Consider the following 15,171-nt stretch of genomic DNA (forward strand, 5'->3'; position numbering starts at 1 on the left):
ACAGTAAGATTTTTTAAAAATATTAAATATTTAAATTTTCTCCAGCTTTTTCCCAGTTTAAAATATTGACCCATCAACTCAATGAAACCCTGTGAATGCATTAAAAAATGTAACAATTAATCATATAAAAATTTAATATGAAGTGAAAAAGAATGCCAAATTATATTTAAACTATGTGAAATGTTGATAGTCAACAGGAGAAAGGAAATATTATTTGAGAGAATAATGGAACTGGAGGTGTTATCTATTTTTATTTCATTGCTATTATAATACAATACCTCAAAAAAAGCTAAATGAAAATCTTCAAACGACTTTTTAAAAAATTATGTTGAAATACAGCTAGCAAAAACTTCCGTATTAACCTTTTTTGTGTGTACGTGTAATACTAGGGACTGTATCCTGGGTCTCATACATGCTAGATAAGTGTTCTACCACTGAGCTACATCCCCAGTCCTCATAGTAACCATTTTTAAGTATATACCTCAATGGTATTAAGTCAAACAATTTGTTAAAATTTCAGATTGAATCCAAACAAAAGATTGTCATTAATTGTTCAGTGACCTTGATGTATCTGGCATATAACTAAAGTTACCACAAACCTTTAACTAGAAAATAGATCATAAACATACATTTATGTTTTTTCCCTAAATTAGTTCTTATGGTCTCAAATGCAGTTATTATTTTAAAAAGGCCAATTTCCTAATAGATTTAGATTAACTTAGTCTACTGTGTCATTTTTCCTTATCACAAAGAAAAAAAATTTGCTAATGTGTTCTAGAAATCATAAAAGTTAAGAACTCTTTAGAAATAACACAAAAGTTTTAGTAGAATTAAATTACACCAAATTTATAAAATCAGTAGAATGTGAAATTTATTTCACTGGTTGTTGAAGAGTTTTATTTAAAAGGCCTTTTTCCCCCATTACACTTGGTCACAAAATCATAGAGGATTTTAATTATTATTAGATTAAGTATTACTTGGAAGATTAAATATACATTATAACAAATATTTAGAACATTTTTTCTAAAACACTCCATCTAGGGTCAATACTTATCTGCAAAATTGTTTCATAAGGATTATATTTTTAAGTTTTTTCTTCACCATTGAAGGAATCAAGGTGTTAATTCAATAACTTTCAAGTAGGAATTTCAAAGGAGGAGTGAGAAACAAGGGTCAAAATGGGGAAAATTGTTGTTTCCTATAGTTTCAAGAAAGGGTATTTCTCTACTTAAAAAAAGTTATTGGCAACACACACCTGTAATCCCAGCAACTCAGGAGACTGAAGCAGGAGGATCACAAGTTTGAGGTCAACCTCAGCAACTTAGCAAGACCCTATCTCAGAATAAAAAATAAAAAGGACGGGGGAGGTGACTAAGTGGGCAAAACAAAACTGCGTTCAATCTCCAGTACCAAAAAAATAAAAACTAAAAAATTTTTTTAAATTAAAAATTTTAAAGTAATTAGGTTGGGGATCTGACTCAGTGACAGAGCACTTGCCTAACAAGCTCAAAGCCCTGGATTCCCTCCGTAGCACCACAGAACAAGACACTTAAAAGCAGTGTCATCAAAGGGCATCCCAATTTCAACTGCAAAGTATGAGAGATAATCATCAACCGGGAAACACTGAAAATGATGAGCATTTTATGAAAAACACACAATAAAAGTGGTTAATTTAAAAAATGGAAATACTAGCATTCTTTTCACAATGATTCAATTACTATGTCTATGTGTACTTTCTCTAAATTCTCGTTTTCTGTTTCAGAACAATTAGAGTCTTGATAAGATTATACATGTAGTTAATAGAGCAATTTTAACACATTAGAACACATGGAAGATATAAGTTTTAGGAGCAATAAAAAGACAAGTCAGAAAGAAAGGGTTACCGATTCTAATAGTAGCTTTTCCTTTTCGACTACTTCCCAGGATTATAGTTCTCTTTTTCTGTTTAGCAGTTTTAGATGGTTCCCTCACTGATGGAGAAGTTATCCACTGGTACTGTAAGAAATATAAAAGTAATTTCAGTTACTGGTAATTTATGAGGATCCAACCTTATCTGGAATTTATTAAAATATTCTAAGTTAACAAAAGGTTTGCAATTTGCAGTTGAAGAATTCCAAATTAGACTCACAAAATATTTTCAAAAACAGAAAAGCTACCTTATCTGACTAAAAACTTCATTTAAGAAAGTACCCTGACAATTTTATTAAAAACAAAAGAAAAGCAATTAAAGAAAAATTCTTTCTAGAGGATTAAAACATATTATACCTCTGACTTAGCACTCCTTCCATTCTGAAGAACTTTTTTGATAACTGCTTTCATCATAGAATGATCTAAAGTAAAATGAAAATTGAAATAGTAACTTTTCCAGTGAGTGGCTATTTCCATTTAAAAACAAAAGTCAACTAATCATTACTTTTCCCATAAAATTAAAATATTCAAACCAAAGTTGTGATACATCCTTGAAGCTGCTCCTCTCAGCCTCCTTTTCTCAGTAAATGATACCACCCAGTTGTACACATTATCGAGGGCATTTAAAAAATTACTATTTCCTTCATATGCCACATCGAATCTCTCTGCAAGTCTTCTTTTTAGTTACACCTTGTTTTATCACCTCCAACCTTCCACCCTAAGCTAAGCCTATAACCACCTCTTATTTGGACCACTGTGGTCTAAGTCTTCAAATTGGTCTGTTTGCCTTCTTATCCCTGCTTACTGAAATGCTACTTGGATCATGTCTTTTCCCAGCTCAAAACCCTCCCATGGCTTTCAGTTCACTCTGAATAGTCCAGGACCTTACCTTGGTCTTAAGACCTCACAGTATTGCCCCCAGCTAGCTGTCTGACCTCATAGGATACCAATTCTCCCTTACTTAGTGCTCCCATCATGTTGGCCTCCTTGCTTTTCCTTAAATATTCCATTCACTCTACCACCTTGTGCTTACATGCTCATTACTTTCTTGTTCTAGAATTGGCTACTCCTGTCTCTACTCAGGAATCTTGTGTATATGTCACTTTTCTATTGACGTTGTCCTCTAACAAACCTATCTAATATAGTCTCATCTGACCCCATCTGTTTTCTCATTTTAAGACATCTTTACACTTCCTGCTATCTCAAATTACATTATTTATCTGTTTATTCATTTGTATTTGATTTCCCCCATTAGAATATAAGCTACATGAAAGTAAGTCTAGCTGGTTCATTGCTGATAAGTTTAGTGCCTAAACCAGTGTTCGGCGCATAGAAGTATTTAAAAATTATTAGTCAAATTAGAAAATGAATGAAATGCTCTCTCCGAGAATTCAGATGTTCCACAAAAAATGGAAATAATGCTCTTGGTGGAAGCAGGTTTATTATCTAGGTTCACCTCTATTCAGAGTAGCAGCCAAGAACAATTTACAAGTATAACTCATTTTAATTAGCAAATCACCTGCTAAAAACATAAGGAAGTACAAGATTAGAAAAGTATAAGATTAGGAAGACAAATATATTAAGTTTTAAAAACTGTCAATACATGAACAAATTCTTTAATTCTGCTATTTGTTAATTAGTTAAAAAAAAAATAAGGTGACATACCAATGAGTGAATTTTTTCTTATATCCAGAATGACCAGAGTTCTATTGGTTTCAAGGGCCTCTAGTAAAGCTTTGGCTCCTTCATTGGTGAGGCCACACTGCTGCAGGTCAAGAGCTTTTGACGAAAGACAATAGGTCACTTGTGAATTCAATACAGATTTAACATACAGGCAACTCTCATTAATGTTGGAGATTACTGAACAAGAGTAGTCATGGCAGGTTTTTAATCTTTAAAAAAAATTTTTTTTGTAGTTGTAGATGGACAGAATGCCTTTATTTTACTTGTTTATTTTTATGCAGTGCTAAGGATTGAACCCAGTGCCTCCATGCTAGGCAAGTGCTCTGCCACTGAGCTACAGTCCCAGCCCAGGTTTTTAATCTTGAGTATTAAAAAAATAAAATCAGAAATGCATATGTAAATACATACACTGAAAAAAAAATTGCCAACCCCTCAAAAAACTCTCTTCTTGGATGTGCTATGATTATCCATCCTTAGTTCTAATATGCCACCCAACGTATTTTATAACTGCAGAGTTGGAAAGCATTCTACACAATCTGTGAGGGGGAAAAAAAATCACAAAATGAGTATCAGTTAATAATGAACAAGGATGCTAGTGGCAGTGCAAACAGCACAGGCAAGTAGCGGGTAGTACTCAGAGGCTGCACTGCATTCTTTTGATTATGATCAAAAAATTTTTGATTATGATCTTGAACTCCAAATTAAACTCAAAAAACTATAATGGAAAGGGGAAATTGGGTGCAATGGCACACACCCGTACTAGCTACTTGGGAGGCTGAGGCAGGATAATCCAAAGTTGGCTGGGCTGGGGTTGTGTAGCTCAGTGGGAGAACATTTACCTAGCATGATCCTTAGCACCACATAAAAATAAACAAATAAAATAAAGGCATTCTATCCATACATGACTACCAAAAAAAAAAAAACATGTTCAAGGCTGCCTGGGCAACTTAGGAAGACCGTGCCTTAAATAAAAATAAGTGGTAAAGTATCAGGAAATGAGGCCTTGGGAAAATAGATTTAGATGAAATCTTGGGAACAGAGCCCCCATAATGGGATAAAACAAGACAGGTTTCTTCTATAAACCAGGAAGAACATCTACATCAGACACTGGATCTGCCCGCACCTTGACCTTAGACTCCCCAGCCTTCAAAACAGTGAGATAGAAATGTCTGTTTGAATCAACCAGTCTATGATATTCTGCAACTGCTCAGACTAAGACATATCATGACACACAAAAATAGGATATAATCTTCAACTCACCACATAAATAAAAATAGCCAGTAAATCTTACTAGTAAGACTGTGTCTCTAAATAAAATACAAAATAGGGCTGGGATTTGGTTAAGTGGTCAAGTGCCTCTGAGTTCAATCCCCACTAATCCCCCAAAAAGTCAAATAAAAAAAGAATAATAAATGGAATGGTATCAAACTAAAAAACTTCTTCACAGCAAAGGAAATAATCAAGAACATGACCAGAGAGCCTACAGAATGGGAGGAAATCTTTACCACCTGAACCTCAGATAGAGCATTAATCTTCAGGATATATATGAAACTCAAAAAACACCAAAAAAATAACCCAATCAATTAGTGGGCAAAGCAGCTGAACAGGCACTTCATAGAAGAAGAAATATAGTCAATAAATACACAAAAAAATGTTCAATATCTCTATCAATTACAGAAATGCAAATTAAAACTATCCTGAGATCTCTGGTCTGGGGTTGTGGCTCAGTGGTAGAGAGCTTGCCTAGCATATGTGAGACACTGGGTTCAATTCTCAGCACCGCGTATAAATAAATAAATAAATGTCTATTGACAACTAAAAAATTTTTTAAAAATAAAAACTACACTGAGATTTCATTTTACTCTAGTTAGAATGGCAATTATCAAGAATACAAGTAACAATGAACGTTGGTGAGGATGTGGGGAAAAAGGTACACTCATACGTTGCTGATGGGTCTACAAATTGGTACAACCACTATGGAAAATCATACGGAGATACCTCAGAAAATTTGGAATGGAACCACCATTTGACCCTGTTACTCCACTTCTCAGCATATACCCCAAAGACTTAAAACCACCATACTATAGTGATACAGTCATATCAATGTTTGTAGCTCAATTCACAATAGCTCAGCTATGGAACCAACCTAGGTGCCCTTCAATAGATGAATGGATAAAGAAAATGTGGTATATATACACACTGGAATATTACTCTGCCATAAAGAAAAATGAATTTGCTAGTAAATGGAAGGAAATGAAGACTATTGTGCTAAGGGAAATAAGCCAAACCCAAAAAACCAAAGGCCGAATGTTCTCTCTGATACACAGATGCTGACTCACAACAGGCTGGGGTAGAAGTTCACTGGATTGGACAGATGGGAGTGGGAGGAACAGAGTGGGAGATGGGAATGGGAAAGACAGAATGAATCAGACATAACATTCTTATGTTCACATATGAATACACCACCAATGTAACTCCATAGCATGTACAACCTCAAAAATAGGAAGTTATACTCCATGTATACGATACATCAAAATACATTCTACTGTCATGTATAACTAAAAAGAACAAATAAAAAATTAAAACAAAAAGAGAAAATATTTTAAAAAGTAGGGTTACAAAATAGAGCCCTATAATTCTATTTTTGTAATCTCTTACATGTACAAATACATCTGCCAAAAAAAAGCCAAAATATGTATGCCAAAATTATATGACTGGGTGTTTTGATTACAGGTAATATTATCTGATTGTTTACTCTGTATTTTCTATGATGAATATATTTAACTTTTACAAAAGTTTAAAAGCTATTAAGAAGAAAAAGGCTTTTAAAACTATCTTGGGCTGGGATGTAGCTCAATGGCAAAGTGTTTGCCTTGCAGTCATAACACCCTGGGTTGTTTTCCCAGTTCCAAAAAAATAAAAAATAAAAAAAAATAACGCCACCATAAAATTATCTTACAACAACACTATGGTGCCAAGAGCTAAGCACATTTGATACCAAAAAATTCACCATTTTCGATTTTAGAAGTTCATTTATCTTACCTCTAAGCCATAAATCCTCACTAAGAGAGTCTGCAAAAGCACGTGCCCCCAGGTCACCAATCAGGGAGTTGCAATTCAGTGTGATGCGCCTTAAGCCAGCCATGCAGTCAAGATCTGGTCTTCTATATCGAAGACTCTCAGCCCAGGTTTCTTCATGCCTTCTCATGGTCTGATACTTCAAGGATTTAATAGCATGAAATTAAATGCTTAAATAAGGACACAGGAAAACTAAAAGTAAAATAAGTATGGCTGATTATGTCAGTGCCTTATACACACACACACATGCACACACCCCAGATATATTTACTGGAAGGGTCATCCTGCTGTTAGTATATTAAACAGTAGATTCTGACTTAGGGGTCTAGTGACCCAGACCCCAGTCTGCCACTGACTAGTTATGTGACTTTAGCCACTGGGTGATCTATTGCTGATTAGTTATGTAAACTGATAATTCAATTAACTTTTAAGAATTTTGTTTTCCTTATGTGCCAAGTCAAAGAAGTAGTTCTAAACTCCATCACTGCTGAACCTCTAAATTCTCTAAGCACTTGATTGGGCATCCCAAAAGTAAGTATTTTTTAACATGATTTATTAATTAATAAGTTATATATATGAAGTTCTGTACACAGTTTATATACATTATAAAATACAAAAACAAAAGATAACTTTAAAAGATACAAATATTTTGTTTTCCTACCCAATAGATCTCATGTTCTTATTAGGACATGCACACCAAATTTGCCTGGAATAAGCAAGGCCAGTCTGACATACTGGGAATCAATGGTTTGATAATTTTTTCTTTTTTGGCAGTGCTGGGAATTGAACCCAGGGCCTTGGGCTTGTGAGGCAAGCACTCTACCAACCAAGTCATATCCTCAGTCCAAACTACAGGCATTATCTTAAAAACATAACCAGTTCTTTATATTCATATAAACTCTGGTAACAGGGAACACTGACCCTAGAAAAAAATCTTTCTACAATCTTGAACAACATAAGACTCAAAGCTCCTTTCACTCTAAAAGCAGTATTTTAGACATATGAGGTCATTTAATCCTTGGAATGATCAAAGAAAGCAAGTTCTCTTATTATATGTATTTTATAGATACATTAAGAAATCTGTCCACAGTCATGAGGTATTAAATGGGAGAGCTAGGATTTTAAACCTAGGCATCTGGTTTCAGAATTCACACTCTTAACCATTATCTATTCCAAGAGTCGGAGGATTTGCTCTATAAAGGCCCAAAAGTAAACATTTTCAGCTTTGTGGATCACAAGGACCTTTTGAAGTACTCAATACTTCTAGTGTAGGTTGAAAGTAGCCATAGTTACTATGTGAACAACTGGGCATGGTTGTGTTAAAAAAAATTGGTGACAGGCTAGATTTGATCCACAGATCATAATTTGCCTATTTCTAATCTGTACCAACAAACTATAAAACAGGTTTCATATCAAATTATCAAGTAATTGTAGGCTTAAATATAGTAGTTAAAACCACTATAAAGTTATTAAGGTACCATTAAAATTGTTTTTAAAAAACTATGTTTATAAAACATTAAGGTGGTTTTTATTGGTTCATAAATTACGGTTAATATTTGAGTCACTGAAGTAATCTGAAGACTGTAATGCACAAAATTTCTTTCAGTGCCCAAAAAACATTTTCAATAACTAAAAATACACAGAAGTATAATTCATAATGCATTATACCTTAAATTTCATCTAAGATTAAGTACATATCTTTCCTAAATGGTAGAACACCAAGCTAAACTTTTTAACAGGTCACATTCTTTCAATAAAACTATAACTGCAATCACCATGTGAATCAAAGATAAAAACAACTGCAATCTCATATCAAAGTATTACTGTGCTTCAAACACATAATACATTTTCACAAACTTCTGAATACAAAGTCACCTTTAAGATCTTGGCCATGTGATCTGCTCCCTGCCATGTCAGACTACAGCCAGTGAAGTTGACTGTCTTAAGAGTGACAGAGTTCTTTATAGCTTGACAAATAACTAAAAAGATAAAAAAAGACACATACAATAACATGAGAAACCTAATCAACCTGATCAATTCCTTTTCCTTTCTTTTTTAATTGGTACCAGGGATAGAACCCAGGGACACTTAACCACTGAGCCACATCCCCACTCACTTTTTTTTTTTTTTTTTTTTTTAGATGTTGATAGGCCTTTATTTTATTCATTTATTTTTATGTGGTGCTGAGAATTGAACCCAGTGCTTCACACATTCTAGGCAAGTGCTCTACCAATGAGCCACAACACCAGCCTGATCCTCAGCCATTTTTATTTTTTATTTGAAAAATAGAGTCTTGCTAAGTTGCTTAAGGCCTCACTAAGTTGCTGAGGCTGGTCTCCAACCTGCAATCTTCCAGCCTTGGCCTCCTCAGCTGCTGGGATTACAGGTGTGGGCCACCACATCTTGCCTCAACTTTCTTGAGTCTATTTTAGTTTATAGTTGTATTCTTAAAATCATTCTCCATACTCTTTCCAAAAACTAAATTGGTACATTCTAATATATGTTTCTGACAAACTGTTATTCTAGTTTACAGCAATAACAAAATTCTATTAATTGCTAAAGTTGAATACTCTGTATTCTCACTCACACAGTATTATATAGTTTTTGAGTCATCTGAAAGAAAAGGAAAAGCCTAAAAACTTGATTTTTTTCTATTTTTATTTCCAAGGACATGCTTTGATCTTGATTATCAATTTAAATGTCAGCTATAAACCCAGAATTACATCAGGTGCTCTTAGTAATATAATTAGATGTTATACCAAAGCAACTAATATACAAGAGCAATAGAAGTTAGAGGACCTTAAATTATGTTCTTTTTTGAAATACAAGCTTCCTTACCTCTCCAGACCATAATTCCACACACTGAACACTCACCAATTCTTCAGGATCCCAATCAACAGTTGACCTCTGTAATTATCTCCATGACCAACCCTCAAAGAGTTTGCTGGCCTTTTATATGCTACCACAGAACTCTGCATATACTTTCTATATTAGCACATACCACAGTGCATTAAGGTTGCATTACAGATGCTTTACCTATTCAAAGATGATGATGGCTTTTTTCCTCTTTACCTCTTGCTATTGCCCTTCCCATAAATATTTCTTAAAAGGAAAACCCTAAAAGATGAATAAACACAAAAAACAGAATACCAAACAGTAAAGGTTTATGTAGTTTGTGGCTTAACACAACCTTAAGTAAAGTCACTTCAGAGAGTATTCAACATGACAAGCTTTCATGGTAGAAATGATAATGGATCAAGATATAAAGAGGCACAGGAGGTAGCTCACATAGAGGCAGCAGCCAGGAAAAGGTACAGACAGGGATTAATATGGCATACAGGCAAACATGAGACCAGTCTGATGGGACAAAAGTTAAAACAAGATTTAAACTCACTTTCTAAACCTCCGTCTCCAATTGGACAGTTTGCAAGAGACAGGTGCACCAAAGAAGTTGATTTATTCAATCCCTTCAATAGGAGAAAAGAGTTAAAAAATTTATTGAGTGATTTCTCTCATAAAACAACTATCAAACGTTTGCAGGCCACATGAAGAAGGCTTACCTTTGTTAAAACAGTTAAATCCCTCTCTCTCAGAACTAGTCCATTTAACTCCAGGTTCCTTAGCACATTTGATGCACTTAAACAGCTTTTAAGAGCTCTACATAACTGGAAGGTCACATCTTTGGATCTTATGGCAGGAACACGACTTCTGCAAACTTTATTTACATCAGAACCTAAAACGAAGTTATTAAAAAATTAGTGATCTCAATAACACAATTTATCATTTAAAAATATCTGCTCAGTGTTAAGGCACAGACATGAATCACGTTCTTAAAAAAATCCTTGTAAGGAAAAACACAAGAACTCAACATCACATGAGGTATAGACACACAAATCATGTATACAGACGTTCTTAAGAGGGCAAAGAAATTGTACCTAAGGGATGGCTTCAAGAGAATACTGATATTGAACCTAAAAAGATGAAGGATGAGTTTAGAGTAGATAAGGTATTCTTCCACAGAGGAAGTGGAGTATGCAAAGATAACCATGCCTGACACCTGCCAGTCATTGTAAATGCTGCAGGTGGGATGACTACGCTCTGCAGGGGCTGAGGAGAAGAGTTGGGAATTTAAAAAGAAGGCAGAAGCAAGCCTAGAAAAAAGTTGTCTTTTATCTCACAAGTGATGAGGACTAAGCCTACCACACACTAATGTGTCCCTGGCATGTTAGAAAAAAGTCTCTCACTGTGGGAGAACCAATTAAAGGGAAGGATTAGAAAAAGGCACCTTTCTTTAGATCAGAAAAAACACCCTTTCCTCAGGGATAACTAGCCCCAGGAAGCTTGGCAGAACACAGCTCAGATTTCAGTACCTTTGAAAAAACACAAGCTATGCCACCAATTTGCACTGGTCCCCTGTGAGTCACTTTAAACATTATTTTAAGCATATTGTTTCATCTTGGAAAGATCACTTGAACTGAAGTAGGCAGAAGAATTAAGGGAAACTGAGTTCAGGGGCAGCAAAACTATCGAGGAGCTTCTGCAATATTACAGGCAAAATGTAATTAAGATTGAACAAGTGACATCTAAGAAGTTAAAACCTAGCCCCACTGGATTCAAGAGAGGAATAAGATTCAGCAAAGGATATTTGAAAAGAAATGATTTGCAATACATTTTTCTTATACTGAGTAATTGTCAAAATCAAGTATGGTAGCTTTGACTCTAAGGTCCCTCTCATTTTTCATTTCTTTTAACTTCTGTTATTCCTGTGGGTTAAGCCCCTTCAGAGGCACAGAATCAACATCTGAATGAGATGCAGAGAATAAAGTGACATCTCTTCAGTCAGGGGTGTGCTGAACTGTCCTTGTGGAACAGACCATGGATGGTGCCAACCTCAGACACTAGAAGAGGACCAGGCATATGACAAATAGTCAGGTTTTTAGGTAAATTCATAATCACCTCCTCTCCAAAATCTCCATACCCTCCCTCTCAGCTGGTTACTTTCTCTCAGTTTATAAACCCAACTGAAGTCCACCCATTTAAAAAATACGTTGCAAGCCTTTCAAATATTTTCTCCATCTTCTTTGTGGGTAACTCAGGTCCATCTTCTACCTTCACACACCTGTCTTCCCACAAAGACAAAATCTGTATCTTGGGCTTAGACCTGACTAACAGACAAACTTAGAAACCATTTACAAACATTAAAGATGAACTAAGATTCTCTCCACACCCTGTTTCAGTGTTTCAGGGAAAAATGTTATTCTAAAGTGTCACCCAAGCCTGCAGCTTCTTTCTTGTAACTGGTCACCAGGCCCCATCAATTCTCTTTGATATTCAAAATCCAGCCCTTCTCCCTATCTTAATTTGGGCTGTTAGATTTCAATTCAACCTCCTTCCAACTTTAATTTGCCTTCCATATGGAGGACACAGTAGGCTCCTAAATCAAAAGTCCATCTCACTGGGCGCAGTGGCACATGCCTATAATCCCAGCGACTCAAGAGGCTGAGACAGGAGGATTGCAAGTTCAAAGCCAGCCTCAGCAACTTAGCAAGGCACTTAGTAACTCAGCAAGACCTTGTCTCTAAATAAAATACAAAAAAGGGCTGGGGATGTGGCTCAGTGGCTAAGCGCCCCAGGTTCAATCCCAGGGACCAAAAAAAAAAAAAAAAAAAAGTCCATCTCAACATCCTTCATTGGTTCCTCACAATCTTCAGGTTAAACACTGAACATTTGACCTATTTGGCCTTCATCAGTCTCAACTCTCTCAGCTCTTTCTCAAAACCTAAATTTCAGTCCTGCACCCCAGCTTGCCATATTCTCTCTTATTTCCAACTCTGCATAAACTGTTTCTTCCTGTCATATGGCAGGCTTCTACACATCCTTCAAAAGGATGGCAGCCTCCAAGAAGTCTTCCTTGAACCTCCCTCTTCAATTCTCTACTCTGCAGCACCAGGGCTCACTTCTTCCACAGCACTGACCCAGGTGCTTGTACTTACTTGCTGTCTCCCCCAGTAGAAGGGGAGACCCTTTGGGGCAGAAACACACTAAGCTCACTGGAGTGCCAGGACACTTTACACTTCCGACCTGCTTTAATCCGAAGAACTCACCTGGAGTTGTTTTAATACCTTTTCATAAGTGTGTGAATTGTAGTTCAAAAAGTAATTTGCCTCAGATCAAATAAGAATGTAACCTCTAACATCTGTGCACTTTCCTTACATGATACTACTCTTTAAAAAAAGATTTTTTTAAACAAGACGTGTCATTATTAAAAAGATATGAAAAATGAGATAGGTACACACGTTGGATAACAAGTTTTTTTGCTGCTTCGCATATGTCCATGAAAGAACATGAAAGCATCACGATTAACTGATGTGGGGGTTAAATTTAAGCATGGTGAATTTACAAATACAGAATCTGAATAATGAGAATCAAGTGTACAAGATGCTAAAGAAAGTTTTCCCTAAATGATAGGAAATGACCTTTTGTTTCATTACATATTTTTCCTTTCTTTTCATTTTCAACTGTTGTCTACTGCATTAAACTTATAATTAAGGACAGAGAGGATTTAAAATTTAAGATTCAAAAAAGAAAGAGAAACCGGGGACACTCACTTAGCCTAACAGATCATCCTAAATATATCCTGCAGAGAGCAGAATTTGTCATCCTTACTCAAGTGTCCCCACTCCAAAACTTTACTACTCCTCCAGCCTACGGTCTGAAGGGGGCAAACTACAAAGAGCATAAAGCTAGAAAGGCATATATCAAATACTCCCAGGATGCAGTTTAAGCTGGATTCATAGATTTACACTTTACATTCCCCATCCATCTTTAAAATCTCTTTTATATTCATCTGATGGTTACTAAAGAAAAGATGTGAGCCACTTTCAGGTCAGACCCGATAATGTACAAATTGTTGTGCTAAGTACTAGAAGGAAGAACATCATTTTGTCACGTTTTTCACCTGTTTTTATAAATAATCAAAGGGTCTGGATTGCTAATTACACTACCTTACATTTTTAAGTGGCTAATATTTGTACAGGGCTTTACAAAATTCTTACACACTTAAAAAAAAAAAAAACCTAAGAAAATGGTTGAGATATATTAATTTCCTAATCGCTTACTTTATTTTGTATAGGGCAAAATAAAGGCAATGAATCAAAGAGGTAACTGTCTAAGATTTAATGACGTCCCAAACTGCTAAGCGTTCTACAAACATCATTAACTCTGGGAATCCTTGCAACCACTTATCTACGGTCTTCTCATTAAGCCTATGTACGGATGAGAACACAGAGACCTTAAACAACTTGCCCAGGATCGCCCCACTGGTTCCACACACATCCTCCAGCACAAAGCGTCTCTTCAAGGGCCCAGGCTCCACCTCGGACCTACCTAAAAACCCACTCTGCGGCAGCCACCGAGGAGCACATCTACAAACCTGTTTCACCAAGCCACGGCTGGAAGAAGCTCTTGATGGAGATCACCGGCAGATCTTTATTAATCTTGAGGGTGCTCAAGAGGGGCGCCCAGTCCACCACGCGCAGGCGGTCTGCATTGAAGTCAAGCACGCCCTCCCGGAGACAGGTGCGCACGGCGGGCAGGGGTACCGAGTCCTGCAGCGCGCACAGGTACTCATAGTGCGAGAAGAAGTCTGCTGCGCTGTCACGGCGCAGTTTCACCGAGTCGATCATGGCCAGAGGGCGGCCAGGGGTGATCTCGGCCCCAGAGACCACTCCCGCACTCACCAGGGGCCCCGGGTCACGTCCAGCCTCTCCAGCACCCACCGCCCGGCAGCTGCGGCCCCTCACAGTGCGCAGGAGCGGCGGCCAGAAGACGAAGGCCAAGGCCCTCAGGCTAGGCCAGCGCCTCAACGCCGCCTTCCCGCGCTGCCTCCCGCTCCGCGGCCGTGGCCGTTGACGTCCGCCTCACCAACCTCAGCAGCGCGGGACTGCTGTTCAAGTCGGGGGGCGGGTTCCGGCGGGGATGGGTGGTGCGCGTAGACGTCAGCGCGCTTGCTTTGCGTCCGCACGCAGACCACGCCTTCCAAGGGGCGGGGCCTAAGGATAGGGAGGCTAGCTAAGCCCAGAGAGTAGATGGTTGCAACGTGAAGTTTGCAATAAAGGGTTTATTGATTGATCTTAATAAATATAAGACGTGGATGTAGTAACCCATTTCCAAAACATGGTCTAGTCCTTGGATAAACTATTAGGAAGTTTTCCATTACTAATTCCTGAGAGTCAATGTACTCTCTCAATAGAGAAATTGAGATGAGGAACTACCCAAATCCACATGTAAATCAAGTGGCTTAAGTTTTGTTTTCTCTCTTTTCTTTGAAGCGGATACAACTAGAATTTAACTTAGTTATTATTCTCAATATTAGTTTTTGATGTTAGTTATAAGTTAAAATGCAAATGTGTACTTGTGGGTGACCCTTGTGTCACAGAATGCAAAGCAGATTATTTTCTGTAGCATCTTTTTTAAAAATTACAATTATGTTCAGTGTATTAG

The 15,171-nt window shown here is 36.9% G+C and overlaps 1 protein-coding gene across 4 annotated transcripts in view; it reads right to left on the minus strand.

The window, feature by feature from the left end:
- Positions 1-14,637, minus strand: part of CEP78 (centrosomal protein 78) — a 33,479-nt gene extending 18,842 nt beyond the window's left edge. For 3 of the 4 annotated variants that reach the window (XM_079112095.1, XM_079112096.1, XM_079112094.1), the window contains exons 1-8: positions 14,102-14,636; positions 10,230-10,402; positions 10,064-10,136; positions 8,545-8,648; positions 6,634-6,808; positions 3,574-3,687; positions 2,266-2,330; positions 1,884-1,995 (exon numbers count right to left, since the gene is read on the minus strand). In XM_079112095.1, the coding sequence (XP_078968221.1) occupies positions 1,884-1,995; positions 2,266-2,330; positions 3,574-3,687; positions 6,634-6,808; positions 8,545-8,648; positions 10,064-10,136; positions 10,230-10,402; positions 14,102-14,354 (1,069 nt within the window). In that variant the 5' untranslated portion in view covers positions 14,355-14,636. Of the gene's footprint in view, positions 1-1,883; positions 1,996-2,265; positions 2,331-3,573; positions 3,688-6,633; positions 6,809-8,544; positions 8,649-10,063; positions 10,137-10,229; positions 10,403-14,101 lie in introns of all 4 variants that reach the window. The other variant, XM_079112097.1, reaches the window with a different exon arrangement.
- Between the last annotated feature and the right edge of the window lie 534 nt (positions 14,638-15,171).

The sequence above is a fragment of the Sciurus vulgaris genome (genome assembly GCF_902686455.1).
Source record: "Sciurus vulgaris genome assembly, chromosome: 15".
Taxonomy (NCBI): Eukaryota; Metazoa; Chordata; class Mammalia; order Rodentia; family Sciuridae; genus Sciurus; species Sciurus vulgaris.